General features: G+C 33.1%; 2 protein-coding genes across 3 annotated transcripts in view; both read right to left on the reverse strand.

The window, feature by feature from the left end:
• LOC144980094 (uncharacterized) overlaps positions 1-26151 on the reverse strand; it is a 344852-nt gene that overhangs the window by 54052 nt on the left and 264649 nt on the right. The window lies entirely within an intron of this gene.
• LOC144980086 (FIGNL1-interacting regulator of recombination and mitosis-like) overlaps positions 1-26151 on the reverse strand; it is a 32868-nt gene that overhangs the window by 5233 nt on the left and 1484 nt on the right. The window contains exons 2-20 of the mRNA XM_078927579.1: positions 21117-21256; positions 20478-20517; positions 19857-19945; positions 18980-19087; positions 17951-18088; positions 16858-16944; positions 14593-14668; positions 13663-13747; positions 12517-12652; positions 10137-10282; positions 9252-9400; positions 8700-8774; positions 8218-8313; positions 6122-6185; positions 5300-5381; positions 4632-4714; positions 3406-3568; positions 2727-2888; positions 1749-1976 (exon numbers count right to left, since the gene is read on the reverse strand). Of these exons, the coding sequence (XP_078783705.1) occupies positions 1749-1976; positions 2727-2888; positions 3406-3568; positions 4632-4714; positions 5300-5381; positions 6122-6185; positions 8218-8313; positions 8700-8774; positions 9252-9400; positions 10137-10282; positions 12517-12652; positions 13663-13747; positions 14593-14668; positions 16858-16944; positions 17951-18088; positions 18980-19087; positions 19857-19945; positions 20478-20517; positions 21117-21215 (2106 nt within the window). The 5' untranslated portion in view covers positions 21216-21256. The remainder of the gene's footprint in view (positions 1-1748; positions 1977-2726; positions 2889-3405; positions 3569-4631; positions 4715-5299; positions 5382-6121; positions 6186-8217; positions 8314-8699; positions 8775-9251; positions 9401-10136; positions 10283-12516; positions 12653-13662; positions 13748-14592; positions 14669-16857; positions 16945-17950; positions 18089-18979; positions 19088-19856; positions 19946-20477; positions 20518-21116; positions 21257-26151) is intronic.

Consider the following 26151-nt stretch of genomic DNA (forward strand, 5'->3'; position numbering starts at 1 on the left):
AAAGATAAACTGCAGAAAATAAGGAAAATACCATAATTTTTTCTTCTTCTCCAAGTTGTGCCCATCGACAGTAATACTACTCTGAGTCATTGGTTTATTTGTAGAAGAAGAAGATCAAATACAAATTAATATTTATTTTATCACAAACACAAAAACAACACTGGTGGATGTCAATGATAATTGCTGTGGGACTCAAACCACAGATGCACCATAAGCAAAACCAGACTCTAGTTAGTGCGGCTTTGTGGTCTTGTGGTACGACACTTGCCTTTGGGGTTTGAGTTCTGCTTTAGGTGGCGCAAAGTTTTATCCTGAAAAAAAAAAAATCTCAAATTCTCTCATCCCCCTCAGATGTAAAATGAGTACATGACCATTAACAATGTTGTCTCTGTCAATAAAAAAAAAATGTAATAGCAACTTATAGGTGTCAAGCCTTGTCTCATATGTTAACTGACGCTGTTGGCTTGGGACCCCTTATAATGTGCTTTGAGTCCATTTAGAGCTATCTAAAAGATCAAGTAAACCCCTTATAATGTGCTTTGAGTCCATTTAGAGCTATCTAAAAGATCAAGTAAACCCCTTATAATGTGCTTTGAGTCCATATAGAGCTATCTAAAAGATCAAGTGAACCCCTTGTAATGTGGTTTGAGTCCATTTAGAGATATCTAAAATATCAAGTAAACCCCTTGTAATGTGCTTTGAGTCCATTTAGAGCTATCTAAAAGATCAAGTAAACTCCTTGTAATGTGCTTTGAGTCCATTTAGAGCTATCTAAAAGATCAAGTAAACCCCTTGTAATGTGCTTTGAGTCCATTTAGAGCTATCTAAAAGATCAAGTAAATTTTCGTTTTTTTTAAATAAATGTATATTGAAACTGTAATGTGCATGGTTAGGGACGGATGCTAAGAATTAAGAGATTACAATGAAATAATCTTGTAGTCATTGATATAATAAAGGATTCAAATCACCTATGACCAAACAAAAGTAACAATACTATTATTGCAGATAATAAAAACAAAGTTTAAAACTCAACTTGTGAAAACACAGACATCACAAATACACATTTCAATGAAGTAATCCTATATCCATCGATAACATGAAGGACTTGAATCACTCAGGATCAGGGACAAGTTTCAACACCATTGCAGATATTAAAGAATAAAAGGATGACACAAAAAGTTTTTACTTGCTAATACCACAAATGCACATTACAACAAAATGACCCTTTATCTGTAAATAAATCATTTATTACAATTATGAAATAAACAAAGCAGTGCTACAGGATAGCATCAAATATATATGAACTAGGCCTACCATCTTAATCTGGTATGATTTATGATAAATCAGTCGTTGAAAATCAAATTATGAAATTTTAGTAAAATTTATATGATTTTATTGAGGAGAATAAAATTACTTTTTTATTTAAAAAAAAGATTACAAATCTAATAATTTTTTATTCAAATCCAATTTTTGGTTTTTGTTCATTTCCACATAAAATCAAAATTGATAATAAGTACAGGCTAAGGATGGCATTTTATGTGTAATACAAGAACGTGGAAAATTAATTTGTGCTGATACTTATTTTGCTATTATGAAACAGATAATGAGTTCCACGAACAACATATTAAAATTTAAATATTTTCAAAATAAACGGATGACCTATGACTCTTACTTTTATAACTATACCACTCTCTCATAATCATTATAGATTTTTAATCTTTTGGCAGTAGTACTGTATAATCAATTACCTGCAGAATGTTTTTGGTTTCCATTGATGATAAAAAATATTTTGTCACAGGGAGCAGTTTCACTAAAAGCATGTCCCTGATTGGCCTTAAGTCTTCTGGAGCTGACAGTTGATTGGCCCACAGTTGAGTGACAGCTTCCAATAGAATGGCTTGCTGTGCTTGGTCGATACAAGAACTTAGCACTGATGAATTGGACAGTAGTTGGTTCAGGCAATCAAGAGCTTGAAACTGATTTGAAGATGAAATAATACAGAAAAAACAACACATCAACAAAGTTATACCAGTTATTTAAATTTGTAAGTTTTATAATACTGCCAAGTTGGAGCCTTTGCCAATATTTTATAACCAAACCCTATGCGTTCAATTTCATTATTCTTAATGGGGAAGTTGAGGAGACTAAGCCAAAATAACTTTACAAGTGAATTGTATCTCGAACTTATTCATTTCATATCCAATGAATCGGGGGCAATGTTGCACTGTGGTATGGTGTTTGTTTCTTTTCCAAAAGTTACAGTTCTAATCCACACATCCCCATAATTCACCTTTCAGCACTGTCCTATGGCTGATGCCTTGGTTATAACAGTACTCCTTTGAAATGAACCCTTAAGAAAAATTTCCCCTTGGGAATGAATAATGAGATTTAATCTATCAATCTCTACTGGGGTGAAAAAGATATTGATATAAAGTCACAAAATATATATACAGAGGAAAAATCATTGAATTCATCAGATCTTTTATCTGTATAAGTATAAGTCACTTGTTCGGCAGAGGTTATTATAAATTTTCTATTTTATTACTTGATCTAATTTTAAAACGTAGGTGAATAATAAAATATCAATGGGTGAGAAATATACCCCTCCCCCTATCCAAAAGTAAAAAACCCCAAAAAAACAACAAAAAAAAAAGAACAAAAAACAAAGCAAACTAAACAACTGAAATGTTTTCTTTCAATATTGATTGTAGCAACATCATACTCACTACTTCATTTGCTTTCCCAGTTTCAGCATTCAAAATTCTGAGAGCGAAAGAAGTAAACTTCTTCCCTAAAACACCTTGTACTTTGTCACAGAATGGAGTTAAGGTCAGGTTTAACCAAAGATCAAGATTATGTTCTGGTGCATAGAGGTCAACCAAACTAGCCTTGATGAAAAGGGACAAGACAAATGTTATATGAAAAAAATATAACAAGCGAGATTGAAAAAGAAAAAGGATAAATCTAATAAATAACTATCAATTCAGATGTCCCGCAAAAAGAGTGATTGTTTATCAAATTAAGTATCAAAGTAAGTTAAATTTGCTAGGATGTCTTTAAATTCAGAATTTCTGTATCTAGATGAAAAATACTTAATTACAGCCAATTCATGAATTATAATACAAATGACCAAATTACGAACATAAATCTGCAAATCAGAAAACAATCGAGGAATCATTTTTTTTTTTCTTTTTTCATTAGTGTCTAGAATTCAGAAATACTTCTTCATTGGCTAGTTAGAAATGATAAAATAACTCAAACACATCATGGCACTAGGCAGAGAAATGTGGAAGACCATGGCATCAACCTCGATGAGAAGGAACCCCGGTAAGGTAAGAATTAGAATCATTTAGAGAAAAACAATATTACAACAGAATTGTGCATCACAAATAATAAGGCAATTACCTGGTGTTCAGGTGATAAAAATTTAATAAGGCGTCTGAGCAAATATAACAATCTGCTCTGTGTGATATTTGAACTTTGTTCTTTGACAGAAGACTTAACAGAGGATTGAACGGCTTGCAGCAATGCCTTGATGTGGTTGTAGCATAAACTGGCTGAACCATACCTGTTGAATCAATGAAGGTTTAAGCATATTTTAAGAACAATATTATATGGTTTAATTCATATTATTCGAATTTAAAGGCGAAATAACAGACAACATAAGAAGATCATCTTGATCATGAATTTTTAAAGAATAAATATGCCCCAATCGATAGAACATAATGCATCCACATTAAACACAATATGGGTATATTCATGATTTATGAGATCTAGAATTTTGGCCTGAAAATGAATCAAAATCAAACAATTAAAAATGTTGGCCTGAGTATTATTCAAAATAAAAAAACAAAACAAAACAAAACAAAAACCCAAAAATATAACCAAAAAAAAAAAATTAAAAAAAAAGAAGAGAAAAGAAGGGAAAAAAAAAACAAATAAAATATATGCTGATTTTAAAATATCAGACATTTCTCGACCAGGCAAGAAGCTAATTGCAATATTTTTGTTTTCTAAAACCCTAAAATTCAGTTTTCTAAATATACAAAAGATATAACCCGCATTTCAAAAATATAAATATGCCTGGTGCATCTAAAAAGAAGTATTTAAATAAAAATATTTTTGAATAAAATATGATAATAGGGAACTTATAACAGGGAAGAATCAAGAATTATTTCTACCTTATAAAGGCAGAAAAAAAATCTGATAAGATCAAATTTACATCTTTAATTGATGGTGCCAAATTTTGAAACCAAAAAACTATTCAAACATGAAAACTGACTACAAAATTTTTTTCATTTTGGGTATGAAACTTTATTTCAAATATCAATTAACTAAAATTAGCTGTGGAATCTTTTGCCTTATGAAATCATAGGCCTAAAAAGCTTGGAATTCAATTAAAAACAGATTTGACAAATACTGGATGGATCGAGAAATACTATATGAATACGGACATTTAAAAAATCAACAGTCCAGCACATAGGATCCATAAAATCCTTTGAAGGAAACCATTCATAAGTATCTGAGTAATTACCTTAGTATGACTCACAATTTGCCAAAAAGATTAAACAAAGAAACTCTAAATCACCCTTAAGATTATCGTACACTTGTAAACTTTAATTAATCCTCACCTAGCCAAGAAACACCAGCAATCTGTGGCAAGGAGTGAACACAGTTCGTCTTTTCCGAATACAGTTTCTAGCAGGCTGCATTCCTTGAATGGATTTGTGTAAAAACAAAAATTTAAGGGAATATGAAAACATTGTAGTTCGATGTCCTTTTTGACAAATTCTTAAGTTATATGTTATCAAAAAGGCAATGACTCCGTTTAAAGCCCACCTTCCATTAGAAAGTATGGAGCATATATTCTAAAGTAATATCAATTATTTTTCAAGGCGGTGCTCTCAACAGGATAGAAACCTGCAAAACCTGCTACCTAACAATCAAATGACTCATCAATAAATTAAATTGTTATGTAAATGTGCCAAACAAAATGTGATGAAGATAAACAAATCACCACAAAAATGAGCTTAAAAGTGTCTAAAAAATTTAAGTGAGTGAATATACTTTTTCGAAATCTTCAAAAAATTAATATCTATTTTGTTGATATGATTATAACAACCATTACCATTATCACTACGGTGATCAATACTGCTTTTATTACCATTCTTGTTATCATCATCATCATCATCATAACTTAAATGACATTTGAGCAACAGCACACTTTGTATCTTGTTTGATGAAATAATATATCCGAAGAATAAAATTGAAAATTATAATGAAGCAGTGTGATAAATACCAGTATTGTGAAATGACGGACAGAACAGGCTCCAATAAATCCGCAGAGATGAATGGCTACATGGTGATACAAGCTGACTTGACTGGGAATGGAATGTTGGAAATAGCTGTTTTAAAAATAGTCTTGAGATGAAAACAGACTGTTTTATAAGTGTTCACATTAACAACAGCAATAGGGTGAGCAGCCAGTTGGGATGTCACTTCAAATGTATTAAGGGGTCCTAATAATTGTATTGATTGAGGCCATCATGAGTTTTCTTGGGAAAGTCCAGCTGTATTGTTAGAGCACCTAACTCACATACAAAGGATTGGCTATCAATTTCGAATTCAGTAGAAATGTTTTGGGTCTAACCCCTATGTCCACAAGTGATAATGTACCCGTGTCTGTTAGAATTGGCAGAAAATAATTTAAAATAAACTAACAACCTATCCTAAGGGTGGTTAACAAATAAAAGTTTCTGTAATGAAAAGTCCAACTCTGAGTGATTGATGGCTATATTTTTCTCTCTCTTAACTTAAAATAAACAAAATATATTTACAGATTTTATCACAAGGATATACTGTCAAACTGTATAAAACAAGTTTCATCTAACAACCTGCCACCAGTACTAATATCAACATACACAAAATCGTATTGCATTTTATTTAAGGCTGTCATGCATTCTTTGCAAAATAATAATCATGCTTTGTAGAAAAATATCTTCAGACTTTATTGAACACAAGGCAAAGGACAACTTCCCAAACATAAAAAAGGAATGCAGTCATTAAAAAAATGAAATAACCATAAAGTCAAAGTTTTGACATTAAAAAAAAAAAAAAATACCTTTGTGGTTTGCCTTCCACCATTGGTCCAGGGAGCATAACTGGAAATCTCATTTCTACATAACCTATTTGGAAAAAATTTTGTTATCACACATGAGAACTCGCTATCCATGCTTAAATTTTTGTTTTTCTTGACTTTTCGATACAACTGATTTTCAAGGGAAACAACCATATTTTGAGTTAGCTCTGATAATTTTCAGATTTGGCTGATATTATGGGAAATTTTGACACATTTTGAGCCAAATATCACCTTTTTATGGCAAGTTTTAGAGTTTAAATTGGCAAATTTCTTTAGGAAGAGTCCTTCCCTTGGACTGCTCTTGGTTTTGCATGAATTGTTTTTTGTATGTGTGTGTGTGTGTGTGTGTGTGTGTGTGTGTGTATGTGTATGTGTGTGTTGTGATGTTTGCGAATAAATGAGTGTGTGTTCAAATTCTAACTATTTATTTCAGATCAAGTTCTCTTCATTCCCAGGCTCTGGATTGTTTGTTATTGTTATAACTGATCTATTTATTAGAAAAAAATAATGAGGAATAAAACAGGGAATACTGTTAAACTTTAATTCAGGTCGTGGATAGCTCATACGGTGGAGTCACGATATCCCCGGCCAGGTGGAGTTGTGGTAACAGAAAGGTCACGGGTTCAAGCCCCCATCGCTGCCGCAAAGTTTTTATTCTCTGCAGTCTTATGGCACTTTCCAACTCACTTCATTTGTTGTTAACCTTTAATCACCACTGTTATCAATGGACCACTCTATTTTTTAAAAACTATCCAAAAAACTTTTGATTAATACAACTGATTCTGTATGAAATCTAAACTGTTGTCAAAGTCATCTCCACCCATATGTTTATCACCTAACGTTGGTTTCACCTAATCAATGGTAAAAACACTCATGTCAAATATGCGAACACTGAGATAAAAAATAAGGACATTTTTCTGCCCCCCCCCCCCCCATGATGGAAACGTTTGGGGGTCCCAATAGCTCAGTTGCAAAGGGACCGAGATTGATCCTGGGTGCAGTCAAGATTTTTTTCGGACCCCCCCCCTGTCCATCCAGTAGTGAATGGGTAGCTGAGTCTGTTAGATTTGGCAGAAAGTACTTTGCGATAAACTAGTCCTATCCAAAGGATAGCAAGCAATTGCTGTTGTCCGTTTCACACTATAGAAACTGGGATAAACTCCGGCTCCATGGGCCCAACGGCTCTGAAGGACTACTGATGGAAACATTTGGTGACTTGAAACACAAAAAAGACTGACCAGGAAATTATATGCAATAATTGCTATTGATCTTTTTTTAATCAATTTTTTGTGACCACTATTTTAAGAAAACGATGCTGACAGGTGATATCACTGTATATGAAATCAAAATTTGGTTTCATATGATCTGATAGGTGAAATCAATGACGTTTTGTGAAGCAAACCAGTATAGTCAAATTGTGGTAATGCCCATTATAAATATTTACATACATGACCCTGCACCTCGATTACATTGAGGGCAGCCAACTCTAAATGTGCAAGTGCCTATATCAAAACCCAAACCCTCTCCTACCCTTGTGATCAAGAGAGAACAATCACAATCCTGTTAATCAGTTGCAATAGTCTTGGCAGGAATAGGAATGTCATCTTATCACAAATGATAAATGTTATTGAAGAAGCTGTTTTTAAATATTTTTTTTTCCTTCTCAGAATCACCTCTCTTGCACTTACATGGTTCGAGTCGGACACCCTCAATATGCTATCTTCAATGAGAAAGTGTTGTATCTTAAACTGTAAAAAAAACTAACTTAAATTTTGCAATTAAAATTTTTTTAGACATATATATATTCAATTCTTGGTATCTGGGTGACCCTTGTTATAACTGATTAGGCTCTTAAAAGACCTTGCTGTGGCCGGTAAATTTTACTTAAGGCAAAGAGGAAGAAAAAAGAGAAAAAAAAAAGGGATTATAAAAAACCCCGTTTTATCCGGACATGTTCTATATGGGTTTCACTGTATATTGAGGAAACATTTATATCAAAGAAATGAATCTTATTACTTGACAACTTTTCATTAGCATTTTAAATTCCAGTTTGAAATCATTTTAAAAAATAGACTTACACTTTTCCACAGATTGAAATACAGCCATGAGAAGATTTTGAGTTGGTGAATGGCTGTCATGATCGGCCTGAGATAACCAGCAGTCCACAACATCAGCTGGGAACAAATCACAGCCAGAGAAATACAAAATGGTTAATGTTTAGATCTAAATGAATTGTGTTTGCATTATTATTATTATTATTAGTATTATCAATACTATTAACATTAATACTATAATAGTAATAATAATAATAGTAATAATAATAATAATAATAATAATAATAATAATAATAATAATAATAATAATAATAATAATAATAATAATAAATAATAATAATTATTATTATTATTTTAATTTAATTTGATTAAAATAGGACATTTTCATTTTAGTCCTTGTCACTTTTAGGGGAGTGCATCTATTGCTCCCAATAAAACATAATTATAACTCAAACATCACATATTCTAAATCACCCAGACATAATAATCCATTTTTCTCTCCTCACCATCACATTTTGGTAAAAGGTCAAGGACATTCAACTGCAACAACAATAAAGGGAGATGATCTTCAACGTTCTGGTCTGGAAAACAAGAAAACAAAAAAAAACAAAAATTTTAAAATCGGTCATTGCTAATTAAAAAAACAAAAAAACAAAAAAACAAAAGAAAAATAAAACAGGAGAGAAGATCAAAATGAGAAGAAACAAAATAAAATTACACAAAAGTAAGCCAAACATTTTAACAAGAAAACAAGATATTCATTTATAAAGACGGTGAATTGCAATTTCTTTAGACATGTACGTAGCAAAAAGCAATTCTTTGATGAACGTGTGAATGATCAAAATTTAATTAACAGACATACTAGTGCAGAAGGATACATGAGAAGAATTCAAATCTTTGACGACAGGATTAGATCATTATTTTAACACAAAGTATTATTGTTACAGAGTTTCATTTTAATGACTACCTATATACAATGGGAAAGTCCTTTAGAAATGATTGCCCCCCCCCCCCCTTTCCGGGGACCTTATTACTATAACAAATCATCACATTAATACCTCCTATGTTTGATGTTAGATATATCCTAAATGCTCGGTTGGTCACAAGGTGTTGTAGAACTGGTACCACAGCATTGGCCACCTGGCCCCTTATCTCACTCTCCTGACTCTCTGACACTGACAAGGCACTTAAACTCGGTGGTAAACATCTGAAAATATTTTCAATTATAATGCATTCCATGTGTACGGTGGCCTGACAAAATGTAATTTAAAAAATCGAATCCCTAAAGCTAGTGGAAATGTACAAAGCAATTCTTCATAAAATGGAGTTTAAATTTTCAAAATAACAACATTACAGGTTGTTCAGTATACCAAACCACCATTTTATACAGGTTTTAGTCTTACTTTTTATTGATCATATCTCAAAAACAATCAGAGTCACTCACATCTAACACCTTTTATCAGACCATCACATTTATCTATTTGAATAATTAAAGGTAAGAAGGTGAATGGGAAAACTGTAAATTAATTTTTTTTATATATAATAAATATAAATACATGGGTGCAAGCAACTGGACCTCAAAAAGCCTGCAAGTCTACTTATGACCAGACATATAATCTGAAAAAGCCTGCAAGATTCACGGACTTCACCTCGTCATTTGAAGTCTTGTTCTCAGCATCTAGTCTTCATAATAGTAGTCCACAATTGTTGTATGTTTAATTCAAAGGTTGTAATGGAGTAATTTGTTAAGTTTCTTGTCACAAAAAAAAATTAAAAAATCAATCAAAAAGCCGGCGACGTTTTTTTCAGTAATCCAATCGGTGCAGGCGGCTGTAGCCGGCAACTCTTACACCATGTAAATATAATATCTATAATGTTTTAAATGTGAAAGGATCTCCACAACCTTTGACCTTGAGGTAGGCGAAAATGAATAAAATACCAACCTTAGTATATATAGCAACAACTTCAAAATGTGTTGCTCACATGGACCGAGATAATCAACGAAATCTCTGAGCAACGCAACTAGAACCTTCATTTGAAACCCTTGGACTTTAAGACATTTGGTAAATGTTTTGTTGTCACCTTGAGACTGAAAATTGGAAAAAACAAGATTACTAAATACAAAATAACTAATAAATATAACAACGACATCAATAGTAATAGTAGTAGTAATATATAATAATAATAATAATAATAATAATAATAATAATAATAATAATAAATAATAATAATAATAATAATGATGATGATGATGATGATGATGATGATGATGATGATGACAAATTAATATGCTTGTATAGTACCAATCTCGTAAATAATAGATATTGGATACACATTGAACCATTTTATTGTCAGGTTAAGAGTGCTGTGCAAAATTTTTATCTCTTGGTGGACAAGGTAAATGTATAATATAAAAAGACACATGTAAATACCTTTTTGGACACTTGCACACTAATTTTGGACAAAACATTGTTGCTTTGCCATAAAGCATGGTCTCCCATATTTTAGGTCTATTTAAACATGCCAAGTTATGTAACGTATTTCTATGGCTTCATCAAGTCCCTTGTATGAAATCTATTCCAACGAGCAGTAGCCTTAGCAGTCTTAGATTATCCATCAGCTAGCTATTAATTAATACCCATTCACAGCTGAGTCAAGGACTTTACTTTTCCAAGCAAATCTATGTGTTCTTCCTGAAATTTTCTATTTTTCTTTTTTGTACTTGAGTAAACTTGATACCAATAAAAGTGTTTTCCTATTCATCCATATATTGGTACCTCAATCATGCCAATCTATTTTCTAAGCACAAATCTGCATCATATCATTTTTAAACCAATAAATTGAAGAAGATATCTTTTCCATATGAAAAAATAAAATCCACACAAAATTGAAGCAATGTTCTCTATCTTGTCTCAAATCATAACTTTATATAATATAGATTTAACATCAGTGTTAAACTGGCTGCTATCCCCAGGTGGGACACCTCTCTTCTAATCAAGAGGAAGATAAGTTATGAAGGATGGCGCAATCACCCCCTTCACAAATATATTAAGTTCTTATATCTATAAAAACAAAGACAACACGTCACCTTAATTCATTTTTGCCAAATGGTGTTTGAATTTTTAACGAGCAACTGTGATTTAAATTAAATACTATCTTTTAAATATACACACACAAGTTCAGACTAAAGGCCTATCTCATTTTATCAAATTAATAGTGTTGCTATTGGTTCTTGGTTGTATATTTTTACATTTTTGTGCATTTGCATATATATATATATATGTGTACATATATATATATATATATATATATATATATATATATTCTTCTTCTTCTTCTTAGATGCCTTTCGCGTCTCGACCGAAAGATCGGGTCGCCTTGGCTGTTTCCAGTATTTCCTGTGTGAGGTGTCTCCAATATTGCCGGTCCTCTGCTAGGGTTCTCAGATTTTCAAGGTCCCCTGCCGTTATGAGACTAATGCTTTGTCCAAGTGTTGTGAGGTTTTTGTTAAGGATCACAGGGAGTGTTGTGATCGGTCTTCCTCTGAAAAGGTTCCCGTGTTTTTGGAAGTATCCCGACATGGCTTGGTTAGCTGGTATGTTTTTGTCCCTGTGTAGTATGTGACCAAAAAGTTGCCATCGTTGTTGTAAAATGTCAAGGGAGATTGGTCTTTCTTTTGTGATCTTATAGAGTGATTCATTTGAGACCTTTTTTGGGTATTTGATGTCCAGTACCCTTCTTAGCTGTGTGCGATGGAAGGCATCCAGATGTTCTGAAAGAAGTTCGAAAAGTCATTCCAAAACCAACGACTCATATTGAGAATGCAATCCCTAGAGAAATCGCCTATGCAGATGATGTCGACCAGCAAATATAGACATCATACAAAATACCCTCATGAAATATAACCTCCAAGTCAATGCCAATAAAACCGAATTTACAACAATATCGAGGAACAAAGAGGAATGGAAAAGAACAAAGAAAGTCGGCTCACTAATTGGAGACACCGAGGATGAACAAAGAAGAAAACAGCTATCAAACGCCGCACTCAGTAAACTCACCAATGTATGGATTAGAGGTGACAAAATAAAGAGAAAAACCAAACTGAAACTGTACCGTGCTCTCGTAAAACCGGTACTTCTGTATAACTGCGGCACTTGGGCGTTGACAAAAAAAAAAAAAAAATATATATGTATACATCGTCGCCATCGATTCTCAACTTTGTGTTTATACATTTTTATGAATGCCACGTCTGTAAATGAATTTCCATTTTTTTTTTTGATGAATAAAGTATATATTATTATTATTAAAATGACAATCACTCACAAGCGATTCACCATTGGCTGAGGGACAAAGCTGAAACAGGTAGGAGTATCCACTGGTCAACTCGTCACAGAGGTAGCATATCAAAGGGGAAACATCTAGACGATCTCTCAGTAGACTTTGATTTTGACTGCATAATCTATATGGATTGGAAACAATATTTAATTACTCATCTACTATAAATATCAACCAAAAAACAAAAAACAAAAAAAAAAAAAATTCTCTAGTTTAAAAAGAAATAAGCAGACGTGTGTGTCTTTAATAATAATATTTTATTTATATAGTGCTCAACTATCCATGAGTAAAGTCTTTGCTGTTTTTAAGAGTTCTGTGGCGCACTAAGTCATTTAGACAAAAAAAAATATATATATGAGAATTAAGATCAATATTCGATTAAAAAAAAAAAGGAATTATAAGACTAGTCCAAATAAAGAGAATAGAAAAGTTGATCAAAGACATCTATCTTTGATTCTAATTTGAAATTATCAAAAAGTCCCACAAGCTTAAAATCTCAGCGAGAATGGATAGCATCAAATAATTATAACCAGAATTACTTGGTGCAATTTTTCGAGATTATTTTTTATCACAGAGGCTAGTGAACGAATGACGTTTCCATTTGGTCTGCCTGACAATGATAATAAAATAAGAATAGGTTTCTGAGTTCTTTCATAAGATTTTGATTTCAACTTAATCTGTAAAACTGTAACACATTTCTGCATCCTTTATCAAACTCATAGGATCTTGATTTTGAATGAGAAAAAATGTAGAATAGAAACAGACTTGAGTAGTGGCACAGGAAAATTGGGTATAAGATGCCAAACTAAGACAATGCAAAAAATATGCTGTTGGGTCAAAATCAAAATTGAATCATTATGTCTCTTAGATATTTTTGCTATGGCAAAATCAACAAGGTACATTTCCAAATAAAACGAATGAAAAATACAAGAAAAAAGATTATCCTTTTTTTTTTTAAAAAAAAAAACAAAAAAGAAAAAAGATTATCCACAGCAAGATAATTGAGCTGATTTTTTTTTTTTTTTGGACCATCCTAAAATCAGCATTTACTGATTTCCTGTTTTAATAAAGGGTCTGTCTTGTCATTAACATAATCCTACATAATTAAAAAATAACCCCGATAAACGATTTTACCTAGATATACTTTTCCAGAGACCAACGACCAGTTTGATGTCCAGAGATGTAACCACTTTGCACACCTCAAACAGGCCATTGCATACTTTGAGAATAAAATACATGACAAGACAAATTGGATTCAATTGGACTCAATCATAAATTTTCAGATAAACAAACATAACTGCTTTTATAAAGGATGAGATTCATGTCAATATATTTAATTCGAATATTGTTCACATACATCAAAATCTAACTTCTTGTTATATGACTGAAATTAAAAATCTGAAACAAACCCATATTTAAAAAAGTTATAAAGTATGAAAAGATAATAAAAGTAATTTCAAATCAAGTATTTTTCTATTAATTCTGTTTTCAATTTTCAAAATACCTCCAGCATTATATAAAACATTAATTTGTATTCTAAAAAACGTTTCGTTTGTAAATTTTAACAAACCTAGCAAGAATATACACTAGCTAGAACAAACAAACCAACAAAAATCATGAAAAACGCAACACATCTCATGGCTTTGTCAATATCAGTTATAAAACACAGTGAAAATGGGTTAACCTGAAAACAACGACTTAAAATTGTCATCAACGACAACTGTATGACACAAAGTGTGATTATATCACTTTATAACAGTGCTCATGTAAATAGATAGATAGCAAATAAAGGAGCAATACCTGATTTTATTATCATTTTTAGTAACTATAAGGTCCTGTGAGCCATAAGATCTATAGTTTATCCAGGTATAAAAAGCATTAAACCAACAGTTACAGATTAGAAAAAAAAAAAAAAGAAATAAAAAAAAAAAAAAGAATATAATAATAATAATAATAATAATAATAATAATAATAATAATAATAATAATAATAATAATAATAATGCTTGCAAACCCATTTAAAAACAACAACAGAAAACCATAAACGCGAACACTCTTCACAAACCTTTGCACAAGACTTTGACATGTTCCTCCAAACCTGAATTTGGTACAGATGTTTTATCTAACAACGATAGCAAGCTCTAGATTTGGAATAAGGATGAAAATGTATTTTACAAAATTAAAAAAACAAAGCATTAACTATGATTTAGTGGGTAATGATAGGCTTTAAGGAAGAATGAGCCCAACAATTAAACATAAATTTCAACAATGAAAATATAGTTTGCTCTGTTGTTTTTTGGTTTTGTTTAATGGTGCTTACAACATACATGCGTCCTTTAAGCAAAAGGAAAAGTAACACAATGTGCTTATGTTTTTGTTTTATGTTTTTAAGGGTTTTACGGCACTTGCAACACATTAAGGTCATATCAGCGCCAGTAAAAAGGAAGAAAATGGGATAGTAAAAAGTTCTAGAATTACAATTAAAGCACCCAAGAAAAGGTAAGACAAAGGGGAATTGGTTCAAACAGGAAACAGGTGTAGATTCCAAGAGCACACTATCAAAGTACTTAGTTTGAGATCACTAAAAGTCTCATCCAGACACAAGCACAGGTCCCAACTAAGAGGAATACACTCAAATGTTTTACAAATCGTATATATTATAAAGAAAACATAATTCAATGCATAACAGAGAGCGTTTTACAAGGTAAAAAATATCATCTCCCAAAACTAACTATACATTTGACTGTTTCCCTCTCAGTTAGAGTATCCGGCCAGGGCCAGGACAAAACAAAGTTATCTCATTCCAAGACAAAGACAGAGAGTGAGTTGGAAGACAAGCGGATAGAAGACACAGTAAGTGCCTCCCTGCCCCACTAACAATGGGCTTAGATAAAGGGGAGAACAGAGGTAAATGATAGAAGAAGTGAATCTCTTCATCTATGTCTTGGACAAAACGTCACAATCTCTTTGTCAAAAATGAAAACAAATTTGTATTTCTACCAATAGGAATGAAAAAGGAAGCAGGTCCTTTTTGGAAATAAATGATGAGAAATAGGACCTTCAAGTTTTTATGCATTGCAGAAATTGTATTCATTCTCCAACATATCGAAGAAAAATTAACACCACAAGCTTCATATTAATGGGGGGGATCCCACAGCTCAATTGTTAGAGCACTTGCTTCATGAGCAAAGGAACCAAGATCGACCCTGAGTGGAGCTGAGATTTTTTTTCTGACCCCCAACAGTGATTGTAGCTGGGTCTGTTGGATCTGATGGAAAGACTGGCATCCTATCCAAAAGGTAGCAAGCAATGGCTATTATCCGTTTCACACTATAGAAAACAGGATGAGCTCTGACTGCATGGGCTTAATGGCTCTGAATGACTAATATCATATTAGAGGGAATAAATTCAATTTCCAGCACCTAAATCATCCCGACATAATACCATTTATCATGATGAGGTTCTCTTAAATATGAAGTAAAAATTAAAATTTTAGTTAAAGTAAATAACCAGCTGCCTTGAGTTGTGTACTGTGAATGATTTGACCAAAAAGAAAAATTATAGGCTATATCAGTTTCTTTTTTTAAATATCAGGCACAAAACTTATCAAAAACAAAGTTAGGGAAAATTATTAGCAAATCAGGGATTTTGTATGGTGGATGATGATGATGATGATGATGAAGATGATGATAATGATAAAAATACTTTTTTTCTTGAATAGTCAAATTAGAAGAATAAAAAGCAAAAGATTTGGAAAATTAGATAAATCAAGAATGTAAATCTTGTAAATACAAATTTCCCGCGGGAGGTCTGTGATATTTATAAGGACTAAATTTTCAGATTCAGAGATGAAATTCAGGAAAATTCTTTGGCAAATCTGAGACAAAATGAAGATGTGATGGCAGTGCTGATGATAATGGTGGTGGTGGTGGCAATGATGATAACGGTGATGGTGCTAATGGTGATGTTGATGGTGGTAGTGCTGATGATGATGATTGTTGTGATCGTGGTGGCTGCAATGATGATGACGATGGTAGTGAAAGTGGTGATATTGTTGGTAATGATAGTGATGGTAACGATGGTGATAATTTTGATGTAGTTGATGATGATAATAATGATGATTTTTTTTCTTTCTGGAATAATAAATTACAATCAAAATCAGGGAAAATAGCTGATATTTAGGGAAATTGGGAATGAGAACAAATATAGGGAATTTCCTTATAATATCCCGAATGTTGGCAGGTCTGGGAATACTAAAGTGTTATAAGTTAGTTGTTACAATAGTTTTAGCTCAATTCATAATATTTAAACAAGACAAAGCAAGTTATACCACTTGTAAAGAGTGTGCCTTTTTAAAGATGGCAGAGAGAGGCTCTCCTAAGTCATCTAGCAAATTTCCATACAGATTGGAGCTCTCCTGTAACAATCATGAAAGAAAATTATTATAATTAACTATAAACACAACCATTACAGAAAAATTATTGTGTTGAGCTTATTTCAATATCAGATCATAAGGAAATGATAACTGAAATTGATATGATGGCTCAAAGTTTGACATTATTTTACCCATATGTATATTTATGTATGTGCAGCTACATGGTCTTGTGGTATGACACTCCCCAATGGACTGGAAGGTCCAGTGTTCGAGTCCCACTCTGAGCAGCTCATCTGGAATCCTTGGAAAAGGCTCTCTACTAAAATTCTCTCACCATACTCAGGTGTAAAATGAGAACCTGGGTGTTGTTAGCATTGTCTATGTTGGAAAAAAAATTATAATATCGGGTCTTGTCTTACATGTGTTTCTGCTGGCTAGGGGCCCCTTGTAAAGAACTTTGAGCATGTTTAGTGGATATTGTGCTATAAATGCAAAATTATTTATTGATTCTAATGTGCTGAATCCTTTTTAAGGTATGGATAAATAAAAGGAAATAATAGGTTCAATTGGAGGGGGGGGGGGGGGTTCCAGTTGGTAGAGCAAGGTGATCGAGATCGATCCTGGGTGCAGACAAGATTTTTTTCGGAACCCCTGTCCACCTTGAAGTCATTGGGTAGCTGGGTCTCTTAGATTTGGTGGAAAGTACTTTGCTATAGATGAGTGTCCTATCTAAAGGGTAGCAAGCAACTTCTATTGCCCATTTCACGCTATAGATACCGGGAAAAACTCTGGCTCTATGGGCATTATGACTTTGAAGGCCTACTTAATCACCATACGTGTGTCAATCAAAGTCGAAAATAAATAGATAAAATGATAATCTTCTGTTTCAAATTAAACTATGCAGTATATCAATGATTTCAATTCATTCCCTTACACCAAGCAGAGCCAGTTGGTTATGATAAGGCCTTTGAATAAAGTGTTTTTTAAAACTCTAGCTTGTATTGTGTGATATAAAATGATTTGTGGGGTAATCTATTTAAAGTCTTACCTTACAATGTTGGTACATCTGAGTAAGAACACCAATGGCACATGCTGGCAATGAGTGAATACAGGAAAAAGGGATAATAGAGGCCAGTTGCACTTGCTGTAGACACGTCTCTACAGACTCTAATATACAAGCAAGCCACTAGAGGATGAGAAATTATTCAGCTTTTGTTGATTAAAAGAAATTATTGTGATTATATATTTAAAAATTGAAATGACAACAACAACAGCTTATAATATCAATAATTTTAATAATAATAATAATAATAATAATAATAAATAATATAATAATTAATAATAAATAATATAATAATAATACTACTACTACTAATAATAATAATGATAATATAATAATAATAATAATAATATAATAATAATAATATAATAATAATAATAAGAGAAGAAGAAGAAGAAGAAGAAGAAGAAGAAGAAGAAGAAGAAGAAGAAGAAGAAGAAGAAGAAGAAGAAGAGGAAGAAGAAGAAGAAAAACTGAAGAACAAGAAGAAGAATAAAGTAGTCGCTGTTTATAAGCAGTCTCCTAGAATCAGGCAGGGTGTGCATAAAGAAGGACACAGCATTTAAGCTGATTCTGAATTTTTGTGCTAAGTCAATGTCCCAAAAAAAAACAATTAGTTAAAATGTGTTTCTTCTTTGAGTATGCACAAGGCTGCATACCCAAAACTGCCATTGGTCCATTGAAAAGCATTCTAAAATATAATAATTTTTTTTTTACGGCTTGATTAAGAGTAGACCAATTTTTTCTCTTATCACATTATGCAACAACATCATGACATAAGTTTGTAAATGTTGCTGTTCGATGCTTGAAGAAATAAATAACAATGTGAAATTGAATGTAAGCTTCAATTTAATATACGAAAACAGATAAAAAGGATGTTTCAGGTTTCCCCTTTATCAACAAAACAGGATGAATGAAACACTACAGACGAAAGAGATAATGTGGTAGTGGCGTTGCTAAGATGAATCTTAACAATGCCACAACCACATTATCTCATTCGCACACACAAATACTGACTTGTAAACATTCAACAATGACATCTTTGAGCTCCTCTACAGTGTCTTTAAGGGGTCCTTCAACATTCAAATGTACTTTATTGAGGACATCTTTCACAAGACTGCGAATCTGATGCATGCAAATAAATAAGAGAAAAGGTAGAAAAAGATAACTAGGCAAATACTGCATTTGATTATTAAAAAATCATGATAACATTGATAAAACATACTACTGCTACTTTTCCCCCATAAGTGAGTATGATAAGGTTTGTATTGAATACTAAGCAGCATTCCATTTTAATACTACATCAGCAACACATTCTTTGACTTATAAAATTGTGTAAAATAAAGAAAATGACAAGAAATAGAATTAATTGACGGCTGAAGAAATTTACCATATTACAGACAAATGCATGAAATGAAACATTAAAAATATTAAAAGATTGACTTGAATTGTCACCAAAAACAGATTTATGATAGATTTCCAATTAATATCAACCTGGGCAAAGTCACTATTGCCTACTTACTATTATTATGACAATTGATAAGATTTGTTTGTTTGTTGCTTTAGGTCTCTTCCAACACAATTGAGGTTATATGAGAGACCGCTGAAACAAAAAAACAAGCAATCTAACAAAAATAGTACAAATGTAAATCAAAATCATAACCTAAAGATATCATAAGCTAAATTATAAATAACCAAGAACAGGCAGAAGATTTACGAAAAAAAAATATCCCTGTCAAAAATACAATCACAAACCAAAGAAGCAGGATAGGCTAGTAAAGAGAAGAAGAAACGACATCACTATCGGATCGTACACCCATGCGAACATCATAGGTATATGATTCAAGGGTGATGCTCCCATCCAAATTGATAAGAAATGAAAATCAAAACCTACTGGTAGGGATATACGAGAGAATATTCGATCATCAACTTCTTCCAAGGGTACAGCGGGTACGAGGTTTTTACAAATTACTTGCAGAACATCTTGAAGATGAAGAGAAACAATAAAGCTCTGGTAAATATATTATGAGTAAAATCTTTAAAATAAAATGTGTAAAAATATATATTCAACCCCAAAGGAAAATTTGACTTTAAGGTTTATTCCAGAGTTACAGGGCTGAAATGGGAGCTTGGGTGATGTGACTGATGTGACTTGTTCAAGGCCAAATCGCACTGCTAGGAATCAAACTCAGTACCTTCTGTGAACAAAGCACTGTGTCATGCTTACCCTTACAAGGGCCTTGAGCAAGTCACTTCGCCCTAGCTCACTTTGCGGCGCTGCTCTGCGGCTGACGCCTGGGTTATTCCACTCTTCCCTTGGAATAGACCCTAAAGACAAATTTCCTCTTGGGGATGAATAAAGGGAATTTTATTTTTTATTTTTCGATGTAAATAACAACGCATGATCTTCCTCTTTTGAAATATAACAACAAAAACAGACAATTTGTGCCTAAGCACAAACCCTTTGCCAGCCTCTTGCCTATTCACATTGATAAATTATAAATGTTCCTCTCACCTATTCCTTCTCCAATGAATGTCGAATCTTTTAACTTCATCTGTTTATTTGGTTAAGATGTAATAAAATCAAAATTGAATCATTCAAGTTGATCTTGAAATGACAATTACATTTTATTATTATCTTTAAATAGGAGCTCTTCTGTCATCAAATGCCTTAATTATTATGAAGTCATTCAAAGAGAACTCAATATATTGTGATATTTCATCATATTAGTTTTGCAAGTGAAGGTTTTAGAAATTTAGTTAGAGAGGGGATTAAAAAATAACTCCAAAATCACATATGTCAAAATTGCGATCTCCATCCCTGTTACTCAGAGGCCCTTCATAATTAAAAGTCAGTCTAGTCATTCATTCACTTGAGAGAAAAAAATTCTACATAAATTGTTGTACTGTAGCATCTTCTCAAATAAAAAAAAATAAAAAAGCTACTATGTAGAGCCATTGACAATATTCAATGAATATAAAAAAAAAACAAAACAAAAAGAAAATAATAGAATACTAAGAATTGAGTCCTCAGAGAATCTGGTTTCTGTGGATAATACAATGTGCTATCAAAATAAAACCATTGTGTTGAGTACTATAAGACAAGATCATGTAAACATTTATAAAACAAATTGCTTTTTAATAGAAAGGATACAAGCATTTCAGGTAAGATGGAGTCCACATTTTCACGACATTTTGCAGCATCCCATCCAACAATACTGTCTAGAAGATCTAAATGGTCTTGTTGTGACATGTTCTGTGATGAAATTGTTTTCTCTTCAAATATCTGGTAATCTTAAATGCGTATAAAAAAAACAAATATTGAATCATGAGAGAGAATCGAGGCAAACTTATTATTTTACTGCCATCACCCAACTTTTCATCACAAGAATCAAGTACTTTTATTATCAATATCAATTTTCATCAATTAGGGATGGGTGTTCCAATTTAGTCTTCTACCGTATTCTTATTCACTGTCTAATTTAACGCCTAAATTTCATAAGAATTATGAAATACAGCTGGATTCTGATTTAACACAGCCAGAAATAAATGCATGATAAAGTTAAGCCAATTTCAGTCCTTTTCTATTTCATCTAATTATATAAATTGTGTCTTCACTCAGAAGATTGGGTACGAGTTTCTCCCATCGCTTTTTCAAGAATTCAAGGCATCTCAGTCAATGTAGCAATATAAAGTGGCAACATTTGCGATTTAAATTTGCACAAATGAAAAGGATATTTTTCTCTTTTTCTTTTTAAAATTAGTGCTGTCAAACATCATCTGGAACCCAAAACTAAGTATATCTAAGTCTCTTTTCTTGATTTATTTACTAAAATAGATATTGAAAACGTTAGCCACCAAATCACCACTTGTTGTAATTCAGACATCCAGTTCTTCCTATTCAGACACCCAGATGTTACAATTCGAACACCCAGTTGTTCCAATTCAGACACAGGGTTGTTGCAATTTAAACATAGCTTTTTAGATTTGCTCTGTTTTGTCGTTGTCGTTTATTTGTTTAAAATTTTAATTCTAAAAGTTTTAACTAATTAGTTTGAAGATTCTTTGGAATAAAATATTGGTTTTCTTTGTAAACAATCAATTTAAATTATTATTGGAGTGAAGTCTCCTCACATAGTACAGTAGAACTCGGAAATAGCGAGTTCGACGGTCCACTCCTGATTACTCGCTATTTCCGAGTTCTCGCTATTCCCGAGTTGCCAGGAAAGGTTATAATATTGCTGGTTATTCCCCTCAGTGTGTAATTCGAGTAAAAGCCGTCGCCCCTATTTCAATTTCTTCACAGAAGTGGCAGAATGCTTGGTTTTTTGTTGTTTTTTGTTTTTATTTTCAAGTAAAATCATGACTAGAAAAAAAACAAGGACATAGAAGTGTGTGTGTGTGTGCGTGTGCATGTGCGCGCGAGTGTTTGTATGCACTCGGCATGTTTGATGAGGTAAGCAAGTGCATCACTCAATCACTGACCCATTGAAATAATGGTTCCACACTCCCCTCTCTCGCTGATCGTGTCGTTCGTTAACGATGCTACTCGCTGACCGATGCTGCGAAGTGAGGCATGTTGACATGTGCTTACCTCGCGCGTCGCGTGGCACCACATTAGGTGAATAATTGACCCCCACCCCCAATACACACACACGCACACAAACCCAACTCCCACCCAAATTTGTTTCGCCTATTATGTACTACTACAGACTAGGCTACTATGTAATATTACTCGTAACGAAAAATAAGAAAAGAAAAGAGGCTAGGCTAAAAATATTTAAATTGCCATTGTCTCTTGTTTTGCTTTACTTCGTTCGCAGTCCTAGGCTGGGGCAGGAAATGCTCGTTATTTCGGAGTTGACCTCTTTTTCATACTCGCTACTTTCATGCTAATTTTATTGACTCAAATAAGGGAAAAAAACGGGGATTTAGATTTTACTCGCTATTTCCGAGTTCTCGCTATTTCCGAGTACGTTACTTTCATGTTCTACTGTACAGCACCCCATATACACTTTTACAAAAAAATATTTATAATGACATCATAGATTCTTGAAATCGTCTAATCAATATTTTTGCTTAATTATTAATCCTTTTCCATTCTTTTTAACGCTTAAATTCATAATGAAACCGGCTTTATTTAAATTGATTATATCATCAAGTCAATCGAGGAAGGTAAGCTCGTTTGACATCCACCTTAGCCCAAACTAAGAAAAGTAAGTTGTACATTTGTCTCAATTGTCAAAGGGGTATCTAAATTGGCACAACGGGGTGTCACACAGTGTCCAAATTGGGACAAGTGACTTGGTATCATAAATCAAGGCCAACGACACACATTGATAATGGAAAAGTATTTTACCTAAAACTTTCACTCAAAGTGATGGGGACAAATGCCTTTCACAAAGACATAATCCCAGACAAACTGGTGAGCGAGATAACTCATAAAGGTTGTACAACACATGTCACGAAATTCCAATGGTCACCCATCGAGTACAATATATGATTGCTACTGCTATTCTTGAATTATGTTCACTGGGGGGCGCTTAGAATATAATAATGTGAAATATCACTGAATATAAACTTCTTTAACACCAAACAGATTCCATGTATGTTTTGTACAGCATAACCTTTCAAAGGAACCAGAGTTTTTAAATACAAGAAATACATAATTAAAATGACATATTAATTTGACCTATCCACTCTGAGTTCCTGGTTTTAGTGCCATCTGTTAATAATAGTATTAATAGTATTGCAATTCACTGCATGCCATGAAAATGAATTCCGCGCCTGACTTTCGTATGATATTGTTATATTGTAAACCATCCAAATATTCACTCATATCAGACCCTCTGTTTCTTGCATATTGTAAAGAAGAAAAATCCTAAAGTATGGTTCTGTATCCGATGAGAAAATCAATTGGCTTAACGTCACTAACAAGTCTAGTGTTCGAGCTAATCATTAAAAAATGTGGTGGGGGTGGGGTGTTCCAATTCGGACACCCAAAATGGTTCTCTCAGCTCAATTTCTAATGGCCAAACACTGAGAGTAATTGTGAAATAACTGTTGCATGTAATGCAAACACCTTTGAGTCCTATTGAAGACGGGAGTAAAAATTTGGAGATCTCCTGGTATTTGGTATTAATGTCTTTGTCCGAAAAATTTATAAGAAACTAATGGGCTGCTTGTGTCATTCAATATATAAGATATATATATTATAAAGCTGTGAGTGTGAGTCTGTTTTCAATGCTGTGAATAATATAAATGCTCTCTATTATTACACTATTTGAAACAACCCAAAAATATTTGCTAAGCTATTTGCCATGATTATTTTTTGCATGGCAAAGAGAACAAACACACCATTACTGGTAAACATTTTAAAGTTGGCCACCTCTATTCGCAGTAGTACTGCGAATGGTGATTTCCTCTATTCGCTGTAGTACAGCGAATAATAGATAGCGTTCGTGTATTCATTATTCGCAGAAGATATTCATTCATTTCAGTTAGGTATTTGCAGTAGTACTGCAAATGCGGGTTCGTTCTGTTTTTGCAGCAGTAGCCCACTAGCCTAGAGCTTTATTGTATAGAGGATTGGGTGCAAAATATAAATAAACTACATTGTTATTATTATTATTATTATTTTTTAAAAATTCATTTTTTAAAATTATTGCTATGCGTTTAGTTGACGATGTGTCTGTTGTTGTGTAGTGATAGTGGTGTTGATGTGGTGCTATGCTGGTGATGATGTAGTAGTGTTAGTATGATGATGACTATAATAAGGATAATGATGATGTAATGATGGTGGCGGTTGCTGTAGTTTTGATAACGATGTGGTAGCTGTGGTAGTCACTGGCGGTCGGTCAATAGAGCGAAGTTGTTTTGTGCCGCCCTATATTTTCCGTTGATTAGCATGTCAACCAAACAAAAAACTTCAATTTTAAAATTTTGATAAAATTAAAAATTTAGCACATACTGCTTTTTGTTTTGAATTTAATATTTGATGACTCGTGCGTCGCTCCGCGAAGGTAGCGTCAAATCGGCACGTTTCATCTTTCCCCCGTTGCCTGCGCGGGGTGACAATGAGCGGAGGGTGTGGTGTGGTGGGGAAATTTTTTTTGTTTATACGAGCCAGTATTCGTTTGGCCGTCCTGTCCTTATCCTATACTCTGTTGTACCTTGAAGAAAGTTAGTTACCACTCCCCAATCTCCCTCCACCCTCCCTCCCCAACTAACTATTGTCTTTCACTGCTAAAATAATTAGGCCAAGACGGCCAATCTAGCGATGCACGCCCTGAGGTCCTACTTGGGATAAATTAAAACCATATCAGTTTTATCACTGAAAGAAGAGGCTTTGCTTCACTTAGATATACGGATGAAGAGAATCACAATAAATATATATTTTATCATCGTTGGTTTTGCTTAAATATATATTAAATATCAAAATGAACAGTAAACAAAGTATGCACCGAGAAGAGCCCCATGGTACTATAAATAAAAATCCCTGACCCCACGGAGTCCTTCATCCCCGCACACTCCCAACGATCCGTGCGTTGTCAAATAATAGTATAATTATAAAGATGTCGCTGATTGTGTGTGAAGTTAACAAGTGCTTTGCGTTTGGAATTAAATGTGGATTTTTAAATTGAATTATTCTAAAGTTGGGTGTCATACCGTTAGTATTCAGAGAAAATGTATTATCGCTGTTGTCATTGTTTATGAAACCTACCTGTTTTTATCTTGAATCATTTAATTTTAAAAAGTTATTTCTGTAATTTGTAACCAATCATGAATCATGTTGATTTTTTAATTGAAAATCGATTCCGACACTTAGCTATCCCCTCAAGAGAAAATCGTGGTGAAAGATTTAGGTCCACACAAACCAGTGAATTTTAACTTAGTTTCTAACACACCGAGGAGACAGCGCCGATTTAATAATGATTATTTTTAAAATGTTGAATGGCTTACTGCCAGTGAAAGCCGTAAAACGCTTCATTGTTTTTAGTGCTTGATTTTTGGTGATGTATGCTATAACGGACAACAGGAGGATTCAGTGATATTGCGCACATCTCTCAGGCACTGAAGAAACATTCTGAATCAAATAGCCATGTCACAGATGCTGTTAAATAAAAACTTTTCAACGTTGTAGATATAAGAAATCAGTTGGAAACAGGACATGCTGCGTCTGTGAGTCG

The sequence above is a fragment of the Berghia stephanieae genome, chromosome 9 (genome assembly GCF_034508935.2).
Source record: "Berghia stephanieae isolate SIO BIC M18660-M18661 chromosome 9, UCSD_Bste_1.3, whole genome shotgun sequence".
Lineage (NCBI taxonomy): Eukaryota > Metazoa > Mollusca > Gastropoda > Nudibranchia > Aeolidiidae > Berghia > Berghia stephanieae.